At 34.2% G+C, this 25,303-nt stretch overlaps 1 protein-coding gene across 1 annotated transcript; it reads right to left on the reverse strand.

Annotated features, from left to right (window-relative positions):
* On the reverse strand, positions 1 to 24,366 carry LOC115880618 (sphingosine kinase 1-like). Its single transcript, XM_030897892.1, has 8 exons — positions 23,435 to 24,366; positions 14,432 to 14,742; positions 11,665 to 11,861; positions 11,499 to 11,600; positions 10,967 to 11,091; positions 10,523 to 10,658; positions 5,548 to 5,656; positions 1 to 2,562 (listed from the first exon to the last, which is right to left on the reverse strand). The coding sequence occupies exons 1-8, from the start codon at positions 24,134 to 24,136 to the stop codon at positions 2,475 to 2,477; spliced, it is 1,770 nt and encodes a 589-aa protein (XP_030753752.1). The 5' UTR covers positions 24,137 to 24,366; the 3' UTR covers positions 1 to 2,474.
* Positions 24,367 to 25,303: the final 937 nt, after the last annotated feature.

Genomic DNA, 25,303 nt, shown 5'->3' on the forward strand with positions numbered 1-25,303 from the left:
GTAGAGTAAACGTAGTCTCTACTAAAAACACGGAGGGGCGCTTTGACCCAAAATTTTACTATTAAGTTTCATATCTATCTTAATAGTAGATTATTTTCTTTTATCTATGACGTGAAGCACAGAAAAGAGATGCATTGAAAAATGACCCTTATTGTTGTTTCATTATTTCTGTTTTTGTAATGTTTATATTTTGCGCATTATTTGTTGAATTATTATGTTTGAACTTTGAAAAATATCAAAAGTATTTTTAAATCGAAAACGTTTGAAATTTTCACAGTTCCAAACTTACAACCGAAACTGACGGTTTATAAATGCAAAAATGTTGAACCTCAACTGCCGCGAACATCCAACTGCGACTGAACCTCAACTGAACGTCAACTCCCGAGTTTATCCATCCATTATAAAATCCAACTTAAAAGAGGAAATATTAATCAGAAATGGGCATTAAAGGTACGCGCACACTCACCAGAGCCGCACGCGCCGCATCGGCCGAAGAAAAATATCGTTTGTGTTACTTTCAATGAAAGTGCGCACACTCTAGAGCCGCACGAATCGCATCGACGAAAATGCGGCTAGCATTGTTGGGCCAGAATGATTTTCGGGAAATGCAGCTAGTGCTGCTGACGTCACACGCAATTCCTTCCACTCTACGTATGTAGCCGAAGAGGAGATTTGGTTTGGTTTGGTTTTATTCGCTATTATTCCCATAATAGCGAATAATGCGGCGCGATCGGTACGGCTCAGTGTGCGCGACAAGAAAAAAAGTGCGATTCGAGCGGCGCGTGCGGTAAGTGCGGCGCTGGTCAGTGTGCGCGTACCTTTAAGCTACTCTTATTTTTTACCCGTTTTGATGTAAACCATATATTTAAAAAAAATTGAAAATTAGACTTCTCTTCCATCACAATCTATCTCACTCTAAATTTGACCTACAAAAATATCGCCTGTGTCGCTTCTGTATAGTTAAGTCTATTGAACCAGAAAATATGTAACATCTTTGTCTGTCATTTTAATTCACAGATAAACTGTATTTTCTGTCATCTTTTAAAACATTTTTGTCAAAATATTTCCTGGTCCATTGGAATGACTTATCCATATATTTATAAAGTAACCATTATTGACTCCAAACTACATTCTGTGAAGCCGAGCCGGTGAAATGGGTAAAGAAATCTTCTGAAGGAAGGTTAGGCCTGCTCAAGCCTAGTGCGCAAGCCTGATTTTGAATTATTGATCGGATAACTAGACCAATAAGAGACTAGACGCTAGCACCAGCTGTTCATTCGTACGGCTTCGCCCAACTTCGTACGGCTTTCGTTTGCGCTTCCGTTCGACAATTATTGGCCTCTGTATTGGCTAATCCTCAGAGCAAGGGCTAATCGATATTCGGAATTTTGGAATTATGGACTTATCATATAATTCTGTTCTTGCTGTTTTAAGTATTTTTGTTAAGTAGTATAATAATATATATGTTTTTTTAATTTTTAAAATTCATTAAAATAAGCATCCCTTATATTTGCTGTGCCTATGTTTTAAAAATATTAACCACATACTTTTATATATAAATGCTTGTTGCAAGCTGATATTAAGTACAAGGTAACTTTATTATAACGAAAAAAAGACGTCACAGTGGTCTGTGAAATGACGATTATACATATTATATTAGATATGAAGAGCGCACAGGAAAAACGATGAAAGTCAATTTTTTGTTCATTTGGATTTAATGCATAATATTTTCCGTCTTAAAAAGCTACACTTTTTGGTATCTAAACAAACGGGAATATCGATAGCGGTCACATAGAAACAGGCATTTAAAAATGGGAAAAATGATAAAAGTCCATGCGTAATTTGAATTAAAAGACCCTTTCCTGAACATTTATCGTTTTTGGACACTCATCGTTTCTTCCATGTGTTTTTCATATATTTTTGTCGGGCGGACAAGGAAATTATAAATTACTTACTATCCTAAATGAAGAATAATTATTATTAATAATTTTTTATGTCAATTTTTAATAAATTACATATTGGAGTAGGCCCGATAGTATCATCGACTATCATTTGAAGTTAACTGTCACGGCTTTTTTTCGATTGTATTGTATACAATAAACAACAAAAATCTCTCTAATAATACTGACTGAGCACCAAGTTATCAAGTGCAGTAATAAAAAATTGTGAAGTATTTTATCCCAAACCAGACCTAGAATTACTATGTACCTTTTATTATCTTAAAAGCTTTGAGCTTATATAAAATATCAAAAACACGATGTACGTATAATAAATCTCCTAACAACAAAAACAAAAATGGTAAAATATATATGGCTGTTAAAAACATTTCACAATAAAAACGAGACAAATCTATATAAGCCTAATTAAAAACTATCGAACCTTATCAGTAAAGGCTCTAAAGTAGATAAAATCACAACCTTTGGTTTTCGCCTAAATTTACGTTTTTCGCATCTATAACTAATGGAATGTTCGGATCAAGGAACCATAACTCTGCCCAATTCTGGAAAAATTTCGGCCTGGATTGGGCCATAGTCTACGTGTTCGCCGTCAACAGTGATATATCTAGAAAAAATCAAGTATAAGTACATCAAAGAGATTATAATATTTACATTAAAACGAATAAATAAATAAGAAGAAAGAAACATTTCAACAAAAGAAGATGAAGAAGCATATCATAGTAGCGATTCCTCTGTAAGTGCGCATGCATCTGTGTCTACAAAAGGAATTTCAAGAATGCAGACACAATATTGGATGTATGATCAATTTACTACAAAACATATTAAACATCAGTATATTTTATGGATCACTACCTATACGGGGTATTCTGACATCTCTCGTGGGGAGATTCCTCACGTAAGAATTAAATTTATTTTTTACATCAATATAGGCCCGATTCTGTTTTGTTTCTTATCTAGAGGGTTAAAGTCTTCATTCTTTTTTATCGTTTTCTTACAAGTGCTTTTAGCGATTCGAATGAGATTTTGATGGTAAAGTTACTATAAGCACAGATTAAGTATACTATATGTATACAGATAAAAATATTATCCTTAATTCGTGGTACGAAAATTGTTTTTTATGAATCGTCATAAAAAACAATTTTCGCTAATATCGTAATTCTATCATAAAAAACGATATCGCTAAACCGAATAGAGTGCATGTGCGTTAATAAGGCCAGGTGTTATTTTCTTTACGTGAGGTGGTATTAACTCTCTTCATTTATAGTTATCGGATTGGAAAGAATTCTGTTCGCGTCGCGTCCGCTATTTAAACTTAACCTAACTTTGAATTTAAACTTTGAAATTGTTTTGTTTACTAGGTATTTTAAAACTAAAGGGGTAAAGTGCTTATTTCCAGTGCTTTATTGTTCAACGTCTGCCAGTGGGTTTAGAGCAACAAGCAACAAATTCTCTTAGAAGTGCTAAGTCGTCATCTGCTGTAAACCTAAGCCTCTTTATAGGTTCTTTAATATTGAATGAGGTGGAATCCATATTTTGGGTCATATTTATTTAATTAAAACTAATCCCAGCTACTTAAATATGAAATTACCTAATAAAACTAAAGTAATAATTCAAAACAATTCAAACATAACCTAAAATAAAAGATCTCGCCGGCCGGCCCCGGTTGTCAAATACCCGCACATGCCCATTTAAGCAATTTTTAAACGTTATTTAGAAATAGCGCTTGGTGTAATTGATCCGCAAATTACGTCAGGCGGTAACGTTATTAGCGGGCGTTGCGTTAAAACTTGACTCGCCCATATCGTAACCATGATAAGGTACGCGTAACTACTGCATGACGCTATTCGGTTTTGCGATATCTCTCTAATAACTGTGCCGATCAGGCGCTGTGCACAATTTTAGAGGCCATAAGTGGGCGTGCTATGTGCGCAAACTAGTAACCTAACTAGTGCCCGATTCCGAAAATTGGAACCACGAAAAACAATAAAGAAAAAACAAAGATTATAATCTGTATAATCTGTGCTATAAGTGCAATGTATTTTTATGCTAAAAAGTGTCATATTCACCAGGGACATGCACATGGGTTATCAGTGGAATATTTTTCTAAAAAGAAACTACTACTATGTACGCCATTGACTTTTTCTTCTTTTGTTAGCAAAATTTTATAAACCATTTATTGCGGATTACAAGTTCTCTTGATATTTTGTCGATTTCAGTCTTCTTGATAAAATAAACGTAATTTTATTTTAATTTGCCCTAATCCAAGTCTAATAGCAACTTTTAAATTTTGTGTGTCATTAACTCGCCAAGGTGTTAAATAAGTATTCATCGATTCCTCATCAAAAAATATGAAAAAAAATCCTATAAACACGAATAAACATGTCAACATAAAGTTACAGGATGTTAAAACTTTAAAAAATAGGTCTTTTGTAATTATCGTAAATGCAATGTTTTGCATTGGAAAATGAACTTTAATGCAATGATTTTGTTTTTGAAATTGCTGTAAGTAGCACTGAATATCAGTGTTATAAGTTTTAATAAAATTTAATAATAAATTTGAGTAAATAAATAATTTATTAATTTTATTTTTAATCTGATTAATAAAATTGTGTTTATCTCATCAATTCTCTATAATTCTGATAACAAGAGAAGAAAAGTTCCAGTGATAACACATACGCACGTCCCTGGTTAATCTGTTGACATTTTTTAGCATTAAAAATAGGTAGCACATATAATAAGTTGAAGATAATGAAGATTTTAACCCTCTGTAGTAACCCGTATGTTGATATAAAAAATAAATCTAATATTTACGTGAAGAAACTCCCTACGAGATTGGCACAGAATGTTTTTGAAAACACCCTGTATACACGCGGCAGAGAGTTCACGTGGACTTGACGAATATGTCACCGCAAAACACACTGCGCTCACTCATTGGCCATTTGAAAATTTGTCGAATTTTTATTGATGGGATGCATCACCTATTTTTTTACGAGAACGGTAGTAGACCGAGCTTGGAGAACAGTGCAGCCGTTATCGGTAAAATACTTACGCAATCTTATTATATTTTTGTTTTTTCTCATTTTTTTTTAATTTTTATAAAGATTGTGTCTGATTTACGTAGAAAAACGTTGAAAATAATAAAACTGATTAGGTATTTTGTAAATTTTTGTATAAGTAAGTTGGTTAGGTTAAGTGATAGGCACAACTGTCACTGTAATGGATCGTTAGACAGACAATATTCTTAAAGCGCATATAATCAACAAAATAAAGACAAAATAATTCACATTCACGACTGCACCGAAAACGAAAAAAATAGCCAGATAGATATACTTGTAAGCGAGGTCGGTTTAGTAGATATATAACATTGTAACGATTAAAATATGCAACAAAATTAAGGTTTTTTTACGGTTAGATTTCCCGGACATTTTTTTCAAATTCCGGCCGCATCAGCTTTGACTACTTAAAAACCCGCACATGCCCGGGTAAATCTGGACGTATGGAAACTATAATAATAGTAATGTTAAATAATATAATATTTAGCCAATTTGTAGCATTTCAGTAATAAATACGCCTCAATAAAAACTCTTACCCATTTTCTGTCATGTCGGGCTCAATCCTAAAAGCGTTTACTGGAATGAGTTTGATGTACTCGCCGGAACTTCTGTTATTGTTGATTGCATGTGCTCCAGTGCTTAAACCTGGAAAGATAAACAGAAGACGTTAAAACATAACTACGTATAATTCTTCAAATGAAAATAATGTTACGTTTTTCGTCGGTTCCGTGTGGATAGAAAGTCACAATTTATTTAAACACTATTTATTTAACACTAATTAACAAAAACAATAACGATAAAAGACTTATAGAACTATTTACAAACGATTTATAACTAAGAATTTATTTTGAATTTTAGCGCGTCAACTGCACTGGTATATTTATAACTGCCCTCTCTAGGCCACTGCCGCCGGCTTTTATACCTACAGCAAAAGAAATCTAGAATAGTCCATAGATCGTTAGGCGCATAGAGAAGGTTTTCGAATGTTCTCGTATGTACTAGTCCATTCTAGTGGGTCTCGATTCTTCTCGAACGAATGAATCATTGCGGTGTCTATGCGATGTTAAGGTCATCCGAGGGCGGGCCATATTGTGAGGTTAGGTCGAGTCCACACCGGCTCGCAACACTGCCCCCTTCTTAGGCACATGCTCGTCCCGAGATTATACGGTGAATGAAGGTATTTGCAAAGCTGGCCCCTGGTACATTGCGAAGTCTGGTAGAAATAGCAGTCTACAGTTTTCTCTCCCGATCTCAGCTTTGGGTTGTAGCAGCAAACGAGGATCTCGATTCCCGTAAATCTGAACAAGACTTCAATCATGTTCCGGATTGTACGCCAACTCAAACCATCGAGTCCACACGCCAGCTTCGGAATGGCTAATCGTGCAATGTTGTTGTTTAGCAGGGCTTCTCTCAGTTCAATCAGGGTCTTCCATAGATTGAGATAAGTCGGCTTACTCGGGGACCATTCCTTGGTGACCAGGTAGAAGATGTGCCTTGCTTGACCATGTGCATTGTCGGTTAGCCTCAAGACGCTTCCAACCTCTGGATCCTGTCGGCGTAGTTCTCCGACACGCCCAAACTTCTCATTGAACGTCGCAGCGATTCCTCTGGACATCCGCAAATCTCGAGCCACACAATGAGCGAGCGAATAATCAGGAGGCACGGAAAAGAGGTCTCGTTGATCTTCTTTGGTTACACCATAGCGAGCCTTCTCACTGCTGTTGTATCGGGCCATGAAATCGTCAAAGGACATCTCCGAATCAGGGGGATCAAAGCTGCAGGTTCTCACGGTCCCAGCACGATCTTCTATTTCGCCTTGGTAGGGGCTCAAACGGTTGAAATGGACTACCCTCGGTTTTCCTTTTGGCAATTTTCTGATACGGTATACGACGTCATTAATTCTATCCATGACTTCGTATGGCCCTTCCCACGAGGATTGTAGCTTCGGAGATAACCCACGACGTCTCTGCGGGTTATATAGCCACACCAACTTCCCTGGTTGGTATCCTCCATGCTCAGCTTGAATGTCGTAGTGTTCCTTCATTCGGTCACTAGCACTTTGAATATTTAGGCGGACTCTCTGATGAATGTCGTCCATCCTTTGACGTAGTGTGTGGACATAATCTTCTCCGGCGACTTCTTCTCCCGGTCGGCAACCAAATTTCAGATCACAGGGTAGGCGCACTTCCCGTCCCATAACGATGCTGGCTGGAGTTTGCCCTGTAGATTCTTGGACGGATGAACGGTAGGCCAACAGGAACAGGTGAAGAAATTTGTCCCAGTCTCTTTGGTGGTCAGAGACTACTTTGGCCAGATAACGGTTGATAGTTCTGTTCATGCGTTCAACCATCCCATCGGATTGTGGATGTAGAGCAGTCGTCCTGGTCTTGCGGATGTTCAGGACTTCACAGACGCCTTGGAACAGATTGGACTCAAAGTTTCTTCCCTGATCTGAATGAAGCTCCATGGGAACACCAAACCTGCAGATCCATTCTTTAACAAGGGCATCAGCAATCGTGGACGCTTCTTGATTTGGCAACGCGTAGGCCTCGACCCATTTGCTGAAGTAATCCATTACTACCACAATGTATTTGTTGCCATCGTTCGTCTCCGGGAAAGGACCAGCCACGTCGATCGCTATTCGTTCGAAGGGACTACCAACATTGTACTGGCGCATAGGGGCTTTACCACGCTTTTGTGGCCCATTAATGGCTGCGCAAATGTCACATTTCTTACACCAGGCCCTCACATCTTCTTTGCAGTTCACCCAGTAGAACCGTTCACGCAGCTTGCCAAGTGTCTTGGTAACACCAAGATGTCCTCCGCTGGTTCCATTGTGAACTTCCTCCAAGACTTCTGGGACCCTCTTCTTTGGAATGACGATCTGCCTTCTCTCTTCTTGTCCCTCCGGTCTCTCGATCACACGGCGAAGTAGTCCGTTATCTATTACCAAGGAATTCCACTGGGCCCAGTACGATTTTACGTTCGGCGAATATCTGCAAACATCTTCCCACGTTGGTCTTTGGCCTGTGTTTTTCCAGTTAATCACTAAGCCTAATTCTGGGTCACTGATTTGGTCGTTTGCAAGATCTTCGGGTTGCCAAGTATCGTTAACCACAGTTGTCCTTAAGACTTTCACTTCTTTCTCTTCTTTGCAACGATTTCCCATCTGTCCGCAATTCCAACAGCGAATCGGTCCCCCCTTCTTGCTCATATACTGATCCAGTACTTTCCGCACAATCCTTTCCACTTTGGAATCGTCGGAACACTCTTCAACAGCCCGTACAAATCCTAGAGACCTAGAGCATTCTTTCGCGGCCTCAAATTCCAGGGCATCTCCCAAATGCGTTGGATGAGCTAAAAGAAGTGTTTGCCTTGTCTCGTTGTCACGTAAACCATCAATAAAAGCCTGTACTTTTAAGCGCTCCATAACATTTTCGGGCATAGCAGGGTACGCAAGGCGAACGAGGCGGGCTACGTCGGCTTCAAACTCCTGCAGAGACTCATTTGACTTTTGAATGCGATTTTTTAGTTGGTATTGATAGACATGTTCCAACTGAGCTTGGCCGTACCTCATTTCTAAATGTCGTACCAATTGCTGATAATCTCCCTGTTCCGATGGTGACAGTGTCTGCAGGATATCCGTCGCATCTCCTCGCAGTGCGACAGTCAAAGCGGTAGCCTTTTTAGCGATTGTCCATCCGTTCGCTCTCGCAGCGGCCTCAAACTGGCAAAAATAATTGGCCCAAGCGGTTTTTCCGTCAAACTGTGGAGGTTTTATAACTGATTTTGAGGTATACTTATTTTCGACGAGTGTCGGGCCCTCCGATGTTTCTTGACATTTTGGTGAATTTGCCTTTGCTATTTGTTCTTTCAAAATTTCGTCCTCAATTTGTGTTATTTTGTCTTGTAGTTCTGTAGAATTTTCTATAATCTTTTCTTCTAATTCCCTGGAAGATTCCAGGATTTCTGTTAACTTTTCTTCTAAATTAAGTATTTTACTATTAAAGCTGGCCTGTATGTCTTTGGAATTTTCTGCAATCTTATCTTCTAAAATATTAATTTTATCTTCTAATTTTTGGGAATTTTCCGTCATTTTATCACTGATTTTATCTTCTAAATTAACTTCCAAGGCAATTATTTTACTATACAAATTGTTCAAGTTGTCGTCTAATTTTTGAGAATTCTCTGTCATTTTATTTTCTAATTTTTGTAGGCACGAGTCAAGGTCACCTTCCAACTCAAAGCAAAATGTGTCAGGATCCTCACCTTCCTCCACCAAAACGTCTCTCAGTCTAGCTTGCAAAATGCTTTTCCTTCCATCTGTCTCGCACTCTCTCTCTTCCAATATGCATTTCAGTTCGGACACTTTCAAGTCTTTCAAGAATTATTTTAGAGCCATGGTCAGTCTTTTTATTTTTCTTGTCTATCACACACGCCACACTTGACACCAATTGTTACGTTTTTCGTCGGTTCCCCCTTTCTTGAGTTATAACTCATCATACAGTCCCAGGGCTTTAACAAAAGCCAGTAACGGTTTTACAGAAGGTAGTTCTCCATCTCCAATATCAATTGTACCAAAGTTCATGGCACAAATGGTTGTCGTCTCGGCGCAAGCAGTGAAGAGGTGTTCTGGTGTTTCCCCATCTTCCCCACAGAATCTGCATTCGCCGTTTCTTCTTAGTTTCAATCTACTGAGGCGTTCATTGAGGAGACAGTGTTCTGTTAAAAACCCTGTGACAATCCGAAGGTTGTTCTTACTTAACTCCAGGAAGAATTTTTCTTAGTCGTAAGCCCTCAGAAACTTCTTCGAGTGTCTGACCGTTGCTGGCTGAAGATTCCCATTCCAGGTTGCGGATGAGTCTTCCAAGTTCTTGAGTTCCGCCTTTAGTTGGTTACCACTTGGGAAGCAGAACGGTTCTGGTCCAGTTAGTGGAGTGTTCGCTCCTTTTCTAGCTAGATCATTTGCTTTTTCATTGCCTTCTATCCCTTGGAGAGCAGGCACCTAGAGTAGGAGGACTTTGTTTTCTTTGCCTAGTTTATTCAGCTTCTCTATGCATCCTTTGGCCAATTTCGAATTGATTGATACTGAGTTGATCGCTTTTAACGCTGCTTGACTATCAGATAAGACGCAATGGCACAAGTTTGTCACAACCATTTTTGAAGCATCTTTCTAAAATTCACAATAATCTTATTGAAATTCAAGTCCTGTACAATGTTTTTCCTGTTTTATACCATGTTGCATAAAGTCAATTATAAAATAAACTTAGAAATCGGCAGCAAACCCGCAAAAATTCAAATCAAATGTATTCACTGCCATAATTGTTCCGGCGATAGAACATGATTTAGAAAGATGATGCCGACCTTTAAAAAATGACAAAATAAAAACAAAAAAAACTGTGGTACTAAGGCAGAACCAGATATGTCAACATTATTTACTATTTGACATATCGGGTTCTGCCTTAGTACCACAGAAATATAAGTCCCAAAGTTTAAGTATTGAATACTTGCCAAGTAAGAACTGCAGTAGCTGAGTCCTGCTGGCTCCATACTTTACAACTAGTAACCATATTCGACCGTCATTGAGTTTGGCCTCAGGAGCAAACAAGCAGTCTTCCCCTAAATGGGTTTGATATGAGGCATGTACCTGTTAAAAGTAAAAAAAATTGGCATAAATCTATGAATAATTCTCTTTACCAGGAATTCCCTTATCATTTTTTTTTGTTATATATGCTACGGCTAAAATGGATACTTGGCTAGTTATATTAAATATATTAAACTAGCCAATTATTTTGTTAGTTAGGTCGTTAGGTGTTAGTTGGCGGTAGTGGTTGTGCTGTTTTTTTACAAAATAGCTGGCTAGTTTCAAGTATCCATATTAGTCGTAACATATACATTATTTCATATTTTACATTTTAAGTTTAAATTTTAATGAATAATACTGATAATTCTAACCATTACAAATCTTCCATCCATGCATTTCCAATCATCAGGCAACGATGTTGTCAAACTCGGCAACTGTGATGCTGGTCCATACATTCTTCTAGTTTTGTCTTTAGAATTAGGCACATCACCTTCACCTAGAGAATATTCTTATGAATATACATCATATAAATGAATAAGCATGAAAAAAATCAGGTAATTCCATTTTTTAAATAATTATTTCAGTGTAACATTTTTCGATTTTACATTTCTTTACAAAGCTTTGCTTGTGCAGTATGAATCAAAATCGCGATATTAGTCACTTTTTTTAAAAAATGGTGTCTAGATGTCAAAAAACCACTTCATGTTTTTAGATGGAATGTTTATTTGAACAAGCCATACACAGGATGTTTAAACAGCTACTGAAATCATCTGTTTTACTACATTTAAACTTATTGGTATTTATTGCAAAGTTTAATAATTCACCTAATCAAAATATATCTTACAGAAACATTTTAAGTAGAGAAATATTTTGGAAAAAAAAACATATTTAGCAAACATTTACCTAATTTGCTATCTGTAGTAGACTGATATGAACTGCCACCAGTAGAAAAATATGCGCTACGTCTAGAATGGGCACTATACCACGAATCTACCCTCGGACGCCCTAAAAATTAAAAAAAAAAACTTTTATGACACAAAAGTCATACGGTAGGTAAAAATAATTATACCTTCTTCAGTTTCCAGATGAACTTCGGCGGGCAGTTCCAGAGTACTGCCTGTGTTTATGGGACTGGCGAACTTGTCGTTCGATTTGGAAATGGGAATGTCGGAAGGCAAGTACCATAATTTTCCTCTATACGATCGCAGACCCAGAAGTCGCGCTATCGACCAAATCGTGAATCTCGTACCGCCGAGCACTCTTAACCTAACCAATGGATAATTTGCATGAATTCTAAAATTACTCGAAACATCATCTATATGTATTTCAATTAAATATTTGAAAGCCATCAGCAAAAATATTTTTTCAAACTTTCCAAAATTATTATTGTAGATAATAGACTGTTTTAATCGTGCGAACACGCCCACATAGTCACGTGACCGAAAACGGGGCGTTCCGAGATGTGAGTTTTTCTTGTTGTTTTGTGATATAAGATAAGAGGGTTAGAACAATATGGAAACAGGGATTCTACAAGCACATAATGACAATTTGCCAAGAACTCCCCCTTTCATGTTGAACTGTATCAGACAAAATTCTGCCTTTTTGATAATATATGTCTCATTTAAAATTTTTAGCTTCATGACAGGTTGCAAAGAAGCAAAACGATGAATTTAAAGTCTAAGATGTCGGCTTATAGCATGAGCATGAATTGTAACAATAATATATCTTTCTTATTTGCTTGCCATCATTTTCATCAAATGTCTTCAGGTTTTGGCAGCAAAAAATAATTATGTTAAAGTCCGTGCTTAAATCAAACTGTAAATAAACAACCGGTTTGTTTAGATTTTACTGGTTGGTTGTTTGAAATTATTATTAAAAACTAGGGGCAAAATTGATAATACGGATTTTATAATTCATTTTTAAAACTCCTTCAGTTAGAGATGGGCTTAACAGCGTCTTTTGACACTGGTACACCGGTTACAGCGACCAGCGACTCTTATTACCTTACTACGTACCAGCGACTTAAGTCACAAAAAGGTACATAAATACAGCTCGTTTTCATCGGATTCCGTTTGCGGCTTGCGCTAGGATCCAATATGGTGATCGGTTCCGGCTGATATAAGCGGCTGAACATAAACAGTGATTTTTCTCGGTTATGCCGGTGCTAGCGATCACTAGATTATTTTTACTTTTTACCAGCGACGAAGCCGCTGTTTAAATTAGCCAAATCGATAGCCAACTATCTATCTATCCAAAGGTATTAAGACTGTCGTAGTGTTGATTGAAAGAATTGGGAAGATACGCAATCTAATGGGCGAATTCGTGACAAGGCTGATTTGATTTCCCCTTACTTCTCAAGTGCTCTAGGGTTGGCCCTAACTCGGCGGCCAACGCATAAAACACTCATTTACGCTCTCTAATTTTTCATATCGAAGGGGGTGTGGAACTGAAAGCGACAGTATTGCTAGATTAAAATGTGTAATATCTTTAATACATTTCACCAAAATATATTTTGATGACAAATCCGCGTTTAGCATTTACATATTGAAAATTTATTTGTGTTAAACATAGTATAAATAACAAAAATAAATATTGTAAATATAACAAAATATTTCTATCCTTCAGTATTTTTTATTTCATGTAAAAGAATAGATAAAACAAGAAGAAATGTATCTTGATTAAAATTAGATTTAATCATATTTCTTTATTATTATAATTATATCACTCTCTATGGACTATGGGCCCCTCATGCTATGGAAACTCTTAGATTTAAGAAAATCCGTATTATTAACGTACCGTACCCAAAACCCGTATTATTAACGTACCATACCCAAAATCCGTAAATCTACGGATCCCCCCAATCACCCACTCCGTGCACTCCGTCAACCAAATACGTTTAAATAAAATATTCGACGGCCTCCCCATAAGAGCAATGAGAGGATTTACATCCCAGTATTGAGGGACAGAAAATCGTGTCGAATGGTTTCAAGACATAAGTTCATCTTTGTTTAGTCAAACCTCCTACAACACAAGGATAGACTTATGTAGGAAATGCATTGAAATTCAATAGCCATCCTTCAATATCGGGAGAGGAATTTAAGCGGTACCCTCCGTATATTTTATTTTAAACGTATTTGCCGTCAACTGAAAGCAGAACTACGGTACAGTCAGGGTTGCCAACTCTGGAAGATGGATCCCGCTAGATTCGTGTATTAAAAACCGCTAGAATCCGCTAGGGGCGTAACTGAACCTGAAATTTTGCTTTTTCGTCTATTTTTGAACCTTTTATTAGAGCTTTTATCACCTGATGAGACGAATTTAACGTGACTTCGAAGATTGTAAGCCTAGATACTATAAAAATATATGATCTTTACCCGACTATTGGGGCAAATTTTGAAAAAAAATTGTTTTTTAGAATTGAAATGATAATTTTTTGTGTCAATTTTACTTATTGTTTTTTATTATATATATACAATATTTTATTCAAAAATGTAAACCGCTAGACGCTAAATAATATTTTTTTCCGCTAAACTGAAAAATAAACTGCTAGATCTAGCGGGAAAACCGCTAATTGGCAACAGTGGGTACAGAATTCCTTATCCGCTGCGCTATAAACGACTACCAGCGCGCAGCGGCGCAGAGTAAATTGACGTTACTTCGGAAATCTCGAAATCGCTCATAAGGTTGCTTATTTACATCTTCTTATTTCTTCAATCAACGGTCGTAGTCACCGTTAAACCTGGGATTTAAAGCGCCTTTAGAGAGCTTAAAATTTAAACCGCTAAATTATGCACTTCAAGTTCTCTTAAGTTCTGATATTTCGTTAAAATACTTACCTTTCACTCTCGATATCTATATCAGACAGTAAGCCCCATCCAACCGACAGGAACGAGAACAATATCTGTGACGTCGTCTCCACCCTGACCAGGTCCATAGGTTCGCTGGTGCCCCTTACAGCAGCAAGGGCTGCGGGTAGAGTAGGCGCCGGAAGATAGGGCTCAGAGGCGTAGTGAGCTATGCTGCGGGCCAAGCCGTTACCGGAACCTCCGGGAACCACGCCCAAAGGGATAGTTTTGATGACGTCAGCCCAATCGTACCTCTCGAAGATACCGTTGATCGCTTCGAAAACGATACCGTCTCCGCCTACCTAAATATAGAAGACAGATATAGTTAGAGCATATATTATTGAATATGCACCAGCCTTATATACAGGGTGATCCAAACTGTATTCCGGAAACTTAGTCAGGATATTCTGCAGATAAAAATAGGTAAAAAAGTTCTTACAAATGTATGTCCTAAAATGCTTAGTTTCGGAGATTACATGGTGTACAAGTTTTAACAATTATTTCGATTTTTTCTAAATAATTTATGAAGTAACATCAATATTTGGATGAAAATTGGTGTCTAGAAGTTTTTTGACATAAAAAATTTGGTTTTGATGTCAATATGACTCCTACTTGTAGAGGGCGCCACCTACATATTTTTAACTGGTTTGAAGAGTAATAACTTTTCGTGTACCTTTATACAGGTACACTAGTGAGTCAAAAAATATAAATTTGCGACGTTTTTTACGTAAAAAAGTATCTTGGTAAAAATCGCTACGGGTAATGGTTCTCAAGATATTTAGAATCGAAATTATCAACACCTATCATCATTGACATATGTAAATTAAACATGTTGACTAAACAGTTAATAGTTTGAAATAATAAATTTGAAATATTCTTTTGCCAAAAGTTGAATAGAAACTGTTTTATTATCATTTTTTCGCAGAAAAATTTATGATTAATTTAAAAAATAAAAATTTTCCAAATTTATTATTTTAGTCGAATAACTGTCTACTCAACGTGTTTATTTTTTATCAATAATGACATGTATTTTAAATATTTTTAAATATCTTGAGTCACGGAAATGTATATTTTTTCACTCAGTAGTTTTATACAGGTACGGACAAAAAGTTATTGCTCTTCAAAACAGATAAAGCAAAACAGATAAAGCATACAAATAGGAGTCATATTGACAAATTTTTCAAGTCAAAAAACACCCAGACACTAATTTTCATCCAAATATTGACGTTACTTCAAAAATTATTTGAAAAAAATCGAAATAAAAATGAAAGTTCTACACCCTGTATCTCCGAAACTAAGCATCTTGGGACAATACATACACTTATACGAACTTTTCTACTTATTTTTATCTGCAGAATATGCTGCCGAAGTTTCTGGAATACAGTTCGGACCATAGACTTAAAATAAAATATAGACTGAGCATCTCATTCATAAATAGCTGGAACATGCGGTCAGACACTGTCTTGTTATTGTTGTGTTATTGTTTTAGGTTATAACGAGTGCGACACGAGCGATAGATAGGTTGTCTCTGTCGTAACGGTCGTTCCCTGACGACTCTGCCGAGAAACACAACACTGTCTTTCGTTTCTCAAGTACACCTGAACTCTCCGTATCATAGCCGGGTAATTTTTTTTATTTTAATGAAGCTATAATTAAATTAAAAATATATCGTATTTAAACTTTTTATATTTTATTAAGATTTAGGACAGGTTTTTTAAATAAAAGTTTAGAAAAAACAATTTAGAGTCCAAAAAGGATAAAAATAATAAAATACACGTTATAGAAGAAATTTTATAATCGAATTAGGTAATTTTTGAAATTAATAATAAATTATTAATTTTAGTCAAACATTTACAACCCCTAATATTAATCAAAACAGGATCTATTCCACAGATATAATAGAATCGGCGACAGGGAGAGAAAAAAAATGATCGTTGTAATTTATTTTCTGGTTACGTGATGTCTTATTATGTAAATTAGAGAAAACATAGATCTGTTCCATTAAAGCAAGGAAGGTGATAGGAAGTGGATAAAATAAAAACTACATTTATTTAACTCGGTACTGTCTTTATTATACCGGGTGCGTCTCAAAAGTGGCTCATCCCCATAATTTTTTTATATTTTCAAATAAAAAACAAGATTTAGTATGTTAGTATATGAAATAAATTAGGATTGATTGACGCATTCAATTGTTTTTGGTCACTTCCTGTTTCACCGGAAATGACTATAACTTTTAATTTTTAAACGGCACCCTCGGTATATTTCTACTTTTTCGATAGAAAATGACACTCTGAATAGAATGACATATCATATGTCAACTTTTGACATTTTCGCATATGGTTTAATTGTAATTGTAACACGCGGTTCATAACGACAATTTGACTCGAAATACCAAGTGTGTGGTATCAATATATTCATAAAAAAATGCTTTTTCCAAATATGCTAATGAGTCACCCTTGTTCCATTTGAAAAAATTGATATATGTATGATTAAAAATACGATTTGTACATCTTTTAACAGGCCTAGACAAGACACGAAACCTATTAGTCGATCAAAACTATTTTTCCAAGGCTCCTTGATTAAAACTTAGTGGATTGAAAAAAAACTGGATTGAAATTTAAAATAGGATATGTTTTTAAGCGACAATGTCAAAAGTTGACATATGATATGTCATTCTATTCAGAGTGTCATTTTTTATCGAATAAAGTAGCAATATACCGAGGTTGCCTTTAAAAATCAAAAGATGAGGAAGAGACCAAAAACAATTGAATACGTCAATAAATCCTAATTTATGTCATATACCTACTAACATACAAATCTGTTTTTTTATCTGAAAAAATAAAAAAAGTTATAGGGTTGAGCCACTTTTGAGACGACCCGGTATATTAAAAAATATTGTTTCATAATGTAATATCATTTTAAAATTCTTGTATGTTATTTTAGATTCTGAAGATAATTTTAGAATAAACCGGAATATATTTTTAATAAAAACATTATTTATTATTAACAGGGTTATAATTATGATTTTGTTACAATGTAAGTAAGTAAATAATGTAATGTAAGAGAAAAAAATCAGATTTTACATTTTACTAAAATATTATCTAAATAAGCGCCTTTCTACAACAACGCCACTGACTCCCAATGGGTAAATTGAGAGTTGCCTACCGGTCAAAAGTCGTTTCAAGACTTAAATGGATTATTAAAGTCAAATTTCTTGCAAATTTGGCACTGGCGAACCATATTTTATAGTTTTTGAACAGAAAAAGTCAATAAAATAAACAATTAAGGACTACAAGCTAAGAAAATGCGTTAATACAGCCGCGGAGATAGCGGCAACAAAGCTTTACCGCACACGTGCGACACGTACTACAAGGTAATAAATGAATGAATAGGCTCCCTCGCCTCTAATCGGTGTTGTCATATTGTAAAGAACTTATCCTTATTAAACAGTATCCGACTTATAATTTAGTAGAATAAGGACTATTTAATACATCTATGGAATATTAAAACCTACTTATTAAACTGTAGTATTAATATCTCAATATATGTATATAACAAGAAAAAAAATATTGATAATATTAAAGACGTGACAACATAGGCTGGATGAGGAAGGCTCGGTCGACTGTACCCAGAAGTAAACATGTGTACAAAAAAGGTTGTTTGTCCGCGTTGAGATGTAAATAGTGTAGTCTATATTTTATTTTAAGTCTATGGTTCGGACCATCCTGTTATACCGGGTGCGTCTCAAAAGTGTATATAACTTTTTATTTTTTTCACATAAAAACCCCTATAACTTTTTTTTTTTTCAGATAAAAAAACAAGATTTGGTATGTTAGTATATGACACAAAATTAGGATTGATTGACGTATTCAATTGATTTCGGTCACATCGGTCATTGTTTCACCGGAAATGACTACAACTCTTGATTTTCAAATGGCACCCTCGGTATTTTTTTACATTATTCGACAGAAAAGGATACTTTGACGAGAATTTATTTTTGCTTAAAACAAAATTGTATTTTAAATTTCAATCTAGAGTGCCGTGTTAAACACACTAATTTTTAATGATTTGATCGTCTAATGGTGCGTTTAGACTTGAGCACGCACGCACTGATCCTCCGCGAATGCTCAAGTGTAAACGGCTGTGCGCGCACGCTCACTCTAAATCTGGCTGTGCGCGAGAAGCCGCGAACGTGAGCCGTCTGGTGTCGGTTTTTGGTCCGTGCTCAAAGGGTTTTTATGTGTGCGCGAACGCCCAATTTCGACCGGAAATTTGTTTTGTCTGCGTTCGTGCGTGCGTGTGTGATTTTTGTTCGTTTTCTTTATTAAAATTATGAAGTGGATCAATGAATCTTCGTTATTATTAATTGAAAAATATGAAAAGTTGCCTATATTATTAGATGTTAAACATTCTTTGTATTATTAAAAAATCAAAAAAAAAATATAACGCATGGCAAAACCTTGTAAATAAAATTAATATTGAATATGCCGATATTAATGAAATTGCTATTCTAAAATTTGTATCTTTTGTTTGTAATTTTTGGTGTTATTAAATTTTGTAAATATTTAAAGTCGGGCCTGGTCATTCTTGTAAAGTTTTTGAACTGATCATAGCCCTCCTCAGACACTAAGTTGTTGCAGTAAATTATATTGATTTCTAAAAATTTGGGTTTGCCACCAGCGACGATGTTTTCGATTTTTCTTCTTTTTAATAATTAAGCTGTGCATAACACAATGACTTCAGCCTCGACTATTTCTTGGTAGTCCATTATTTTCGCCAACACAACTCTGCTGTGCGCGCACAAATGGATCACTTCATTCGTCGAAAAATAAGTTGTTAATTTGAACGGAGCCGAGAGCGCGAACGAATGCCGTGCGCGCACGCTCAGCTCGTGCGTGCTCAAGTCTAAACGCACCATAATGTTTTTAGTGTCTTGTTCTGGCCAGTTCAAAGATGCCCAAATCGTATTTTTAATCATATCTCAATTTTTTCAAATGGTCATTTTAAACCGAATGAAGTAACAAAATACAGAGAGTGTCATTTAAAAATCAAAAGTTGTAGTCATTTCCGGCGAAACAGGAAGTGACCGAAAACAATTGAATAGTCAATCATTCTCAATTTATGTCATACACTAACATACCAAACCGCGATTTTTTATCTGAAAAAATAACAAAGTTATAGGGGTGAGCCACTTTTGAGACGCACTCCTAAAATGGATAGTTTCGGAGATACAGGGTGTAGAAGTTTCATTTTTATTTCGATTTTTTCCAAATAATTCCGGAACTAAGGTCGATATTTGGATGAAAAATAGTTTTTTTCTTTCATAACTCCAAAAGAAATTCGTGGAAGCTATTGAAAATGAACCATTAGCTTCATTTTACAAATACATTTTTCTCTAAATTAAAATGGTGAACTTTTATTTAACGTTTTTAAAATTTACATGCGATACAACATACGGTATATAAAGTACTGTTTTAACCTCTGGTTTTAACTATTTAGTTGTTTATTTATCTAACATATGCATTAATTTGTGCTGTATAAAAAAATTAAAATTAAAAAATTGTGGTGTGATTTATTATGCAATTTCTCAGAAAAAATAATAATAAATGGTTTTATGTTTTAATTTTTTAAAATAGGTATATAATCTACATACATATAATTATACTATAATTTGATATTATTTTTTATGGAATATTTTATCTAAAAACGTTCTCTAACATATAATCAAATTTAATTTTAAGTTTAATGGTAAATTTAATACAAAATTATTTTAATAGGTTTCTTTTTGGCAATACTTTTATAATTTTACCTTTTAAGAATAAATAAGTAGATATACAGGGTGTCCCAGGCTGAGCGTGCATTAGAAGATTCTAGAGAACCACAATATGTAGATCGGAGATTTTTTGCACATCATTGTTTTGCAACGAGATCTGTCGATTAAAAATATTTTCAATATGGCGGCACTTCCGGAAATACTGGAAGTTGACAGCAACTTTCTTATTTTAAATGGGTGTGCCCCCATTTTTTATTACGTACCTAAGTTCTCTGTAAAATTCTATGAATATTGATGTTAAACACTCTATACCTAACATTAACCGTTTTTGAGAAAAAAAAATATTAACCGTTTTTGAGAAAAAAAAATATTCAAAATTTTTGGACGAAAAAAGCTACCTGTCAAAAAAATGTGTATAGCCTAAGAGTCAAATTTAGTGATTACCACAGCCACTGTGACATAAAGAGAAGACAAGGCTATCTATTTCAGAAATTAAATTGTTCAAATGTCATATAATAATGGCGGCAGCTGTCATGGAACTGAGTGATTAAAAAATTATCATAAATCATTTTTTTCAAATGGGAACCAACTTTTTTATTTCACTAATGAATAGGTTTTTCAATTCGTTACTTTTTAACTATACATGTTCCTATACCTAAAATAAATCGTTTCTAAGTTATTTAAGATTTAATTTGAAACCGTATATTTTTCTTGATTTTATCTAGCTTCCTTTGACATTAAGTGTCAAACGGTCAGACAATTTGTTTCCCTCTCTCAGAACACGAATTATTTGAATTTCCTGTATTATAAATACTACCTGCCCCCCCCCCCCTTAAGAGTTTAAAAAGTGTATTTATAAAAATATATCTCTAATAATTGATATTATTAATAATATTCCGTATGATCGAAAAAAAAAATAGCGCAAATTCATTCAGGAAAATAATGATGCTTTTTGAACAAAGCGTCACAATATGATATGGCCAGATCTAGTGTTTTACATAATATGTTTTACATCACTTGACATTTAAAGCAGGGTTGGCATGATTTAAATCGTGATTTAAATCAAGTGATTATTTTAATTTTAATCATTGATTTAAATAAAAAAAAATAATTTTATTAAAACTTTATTATAAATCAAAAAATAACTATAAAAGTTATAAAAAGGTGTCCTAGAAAACTATAAAAATGTTATAAAACTATATAAAAATATCTATTCATCAATTTAAATGTTGGACCGATTTTGAAGTAATTTCGTGTGAATCCATTAGACCGCTAAACGCAGGGATTTATTTTAAAATTTATGTATAAGTGACAAAAATTCGCTATTCGAATACATATCATTTGCAGTCTAGTGCAGAACTAGGTTCTTCTGATATAGAGACTATATATCTTCATTCCCGAGAATCTATAATAATAATCGTTGTCAGGAAATATGTTGTTTTATATTTTTTTGAAATGGTTGTATTTTTCCAAATTCTTACCGACATTTTGATCTGCAGTGACTATTTTACACTTTGACTAATACTAATTTCAGTCTCGACTTAAAAGTATTTCCGAACAATAATGTATTGTTTTATTAGGAGTAAATAATATTCTTTTTTTGATGATGCTGTACCTTTGAAGGACCATCGTAAAGCTATTCCGACGTTACAAGGAATCACAAAAAGTACATTTTTACTCCTAATAAAACATACATACTATTTTTTTAAAACATTACAAATCATTTTTAATCAATTTCAAACATTGCAAATAATATAAATACTGGTTGAATTTGACACTTAATATCAGTTTAATAATATATTTTTGTACTTTTCTGCTTAGGCGTAACAGTGCTTTACTTTTATACCTAGGCGTTAAAATGACAAAAATTAATACTTTTGAGACGTTTGAAAAAAATCCTTTTGATCTGAAGCGAGCGATTTTTTTGCGAAATATATTGGTGATCGATGTGGAAAAATGACAAACGCACCCTAGAATTATTAATGTTATTGATATCGGGCAGAGTTATAAAGATTTAGCCATTTAGGATAGGACTTTAATTGGAAATAAGTCCTAGTCATTTGGAAATCCGATTTAAATATTGTTTTGAATTAAAATCAAAAAAATCTGATTTAAATAAAAAAAAATCTGATTTAAATCAAATAAATCTGATTTTTTTTATTTTTTAAAAAAAATCATGATTTTTTCCAACCCTGATTTAAAGTCATAGGTTACTAGTTAAAATCAAGAAAAATATATGATTTAAAAATAAATCTTAAATAACTTAAAAACGACTTATTTTAGGTATAGGAACATATATAGTCAAAAAGTAATGAATTGAAAGGCGTTTTCACTAGTGAAATAAAAAAAGCGGGGTTCCATTTGAAAAAAATTATTTATGATAATTTTTTAATCGCTCAATTCTATGACAGCTGCGGCCATTATTATATGACATTCGAACAATTTAATTTTTGAAACAGAAAGCCACATGTTTTCTCTTTATGGCACAGTGGCTGTGGTAATCACTATATTTGACGTTTAGGCTATACACATATTTTTGACAAGCAGTTTTTTTGGTTCAAAAATTTTTAATATTTTTTTTCTCAAAAAGGGTTAATGTTAGAGAGAGTGTTTGATACCAAAATTCATAAAATTTTACAGAGTATATAATAAAAAATGGGGGCACCCATTAAAATAAGGAAGTTGCTGTCAACTTCCGGTATTTCCGGAAGTGCCGCCATATTAAAAATATTTTTAATCGATAGATCTCGTTGTGAAATTATGATGTGCAAAAAATTTCCGAGCTAAATATTGTAGTTCTCTAGAAACTTCTAATGCACGCTCAGCCTGGGACACCCTGTATAAATACCAATAAATACCTACCTATTTTAAGCATAAATATTCATTCAAAAATAATATTGTTTTCATTTTCATGTTTTAATAATATTTTAGTTCATTATCCTGAATATTTTATTATATTTCTTTAATTTTAATAGCTTTAATAATGTATATAGCTATTTTTTTTCTTAAATATTATAATTTCTTAATTAGATATTTAATTACAAATTTTAAAAAACATAAGTACCTTGCTTTCATAAAAAATATCTAAATCAAAGCATCTATGTAAATCAATAAAACAATATAAAACAATAGACCAATTAAGATAAGGCAAATTGCAAAGTTTTGTAACTATTTTTGATAACAAAATTTCTAATTAATTATTGAATAATAATTGTACTCACCACAACAATGCCTGTCCATTGAAACAAGTTGTGTGTTCGAACAAAATCCCTGGCAAAATTTGCATACTTTGTCATGTGTAAATCATAGGGTATTTCAGCTTCATTTATTATTGGAGCTATCTTTTGTTGGAATATTTGTTTTCCCTTTCCAGCTCCACTTTTTGGATTACACAAAACCAGTAATCTTCTTGTTTCTCTATGCCGATGAGTTAAACTAAATTCATTTAATGTAAAATTATTGAGGGGTTCTCCTTTGATTAATCTTTTGATTACAGATCTCCACCTTTGGGCTTCTTTGTTATTATCTTCATATCGATCAAATGATCGAAACCTTAGAGTAATTATTGTCCTTTCTCTTTTTTTATTTGTTTCCTTATTGCCTTGAATTATATATGCATAAATGTAAAGATAAGCGCTTGTATCTGAGTCATCTGAATCAGTGGAATTCTCTTCTACAACCTGCAAACTATCAGATCTAGGCAAGGATTGGCAAGTACAATTCTTTGTCTTTCTTTTGCTTCTCAAACACTGACAACCAATTATATCTTTAATAGGAATGATCTGTTCTTTGAAATGCTGCTCTGAATCTTTGATTAAATGTAGGCCCTTAAAGGTTAATCTTACTTTGAACACACTGCTTTTCTTTGATAAAACATAGAATGTTTCTTCTAAAAGAATTCGATCTTCAGCCTTTGAATCCATTGGAACTTTAAATTTTACAATTATAAACACCTCTTACACACATTTGTTATAAATACATATGACAATAATAGCTTTATTTCACCTTAAACACTTAATTTAATAATCTCACGGCCCCCTTAACATGGATTTTTTTAATAAATTATAAGTTTACACTTTAACAGAAATAATTTAAAACTTAACACAGTTAATTTTCGACAATACACCATATGGTTTTGACCACAGAATATACTAACGAAAAAGAAGCCCAAGTTCCTTGTAATAAATCGGTTCCATTTTCGTAACGCCATCTCTCGACATAGCTGACATTATAGGTTATCCAAAGGGGTGCGGGGCCGGGGGGAATTGTAAAATACACTTTTTTATTTTAATTATTTTTATTCGCTATTTGCAGTTTTATTTTTAAAACATATTATGTGAAACAATCACATAATATGTCTTAAAAATAAAATTACAAACGGAAACAAAAGGAATTAAATAATCTGAAAATCTACAAAGTTTATTGATAAAAAAGTTAGGCTATGCAAATTGATAAATATATTAAGTATAACCTCTTTGGTATAACATTGTTAAACAAACATTAACAAATCATAACATATCAGATCATAGAACTAAAAAAAGTACTATTACATAAAAACAGGTGATACAATACTTCAAAATTAATTTTAACATAATATCAAAACCGAAAAAATCAAACTGCAAACACAACCACACTTATCACAACAGAAATTAACACACACTTCCGCGGCAAATGTCCAAGAAAGACTGATCATTCTGATTGGTCCTGGTCCGGTCGTAGCTCACGTCGTATTGTCGGTAAGCAAAATCCCTGTCCAAAAATTTTGACGATCAGCGCCATCATCCGTCATAATTGGGAAACTTTTGCTGGAACCATTTTTAATATTTCACTTACATGGCCCTGGTTTTGACATAATTTGACATCAAGACATCTAACAGTGAAATAGGAAAATTGGAAACAGTCATTAGTGTCATTCCTGTCATTCTCCTCACGACAAGTATGGCCGCCGAGACAAGGACAGCAATGTTTCTGTCTAACTATTGTCTAACTTCACAGTTTAGAATTGACAGATTTCAGTTTCAGAGACAACTTCAGATTTGTTCTAGAACAAATTCGAAAATTGTGTCGAAAATATTCGACGCCATTTTAAT

This window comes from Sitophilus oryzae, unplaced genomic scaffold, assembly GCF_002938485.1.
Source record: "Sitophilus oryzae breed Bouriz unplaced genomic scaffold, Soryzae_2.0 scaffold_1639_pilon_pilon, whole genome shotgun sequence".
NCBI lineage: Eukaryota > Metazoa > Arthropoda > Insecta > Coleoptera > Curculionidae > Sitophilus > Sitophilus oryzae.

What these genes read in the sequence shown, in the direction of transcription:
- LOC115880618 (XM_030897892.1), bottom strand. Translation starts at nt 24,136, where the DNA reads ATGGATTCAAAGGCTGAAGATCGAATTCTTTTAGAAGAAACATTCTAT. An exon ending in TACTACAGATAGCAAATTAG is followed by an intron (nt 11,092 to 11,498) that starts GTAAATGTTTGC and finishes AATATTCTCTAG; the next exon opens with GTGAAGGTGATGTGCCTAAT. An exon ending in TGGATGGAAGATTTGTAATG is followed by an intron (nt 10,659 to 10,966) that starts GTTAGAATTATC and finishes TACTTTTAACAG; the next exon opens with GTACATGCCTCATATCAAAC.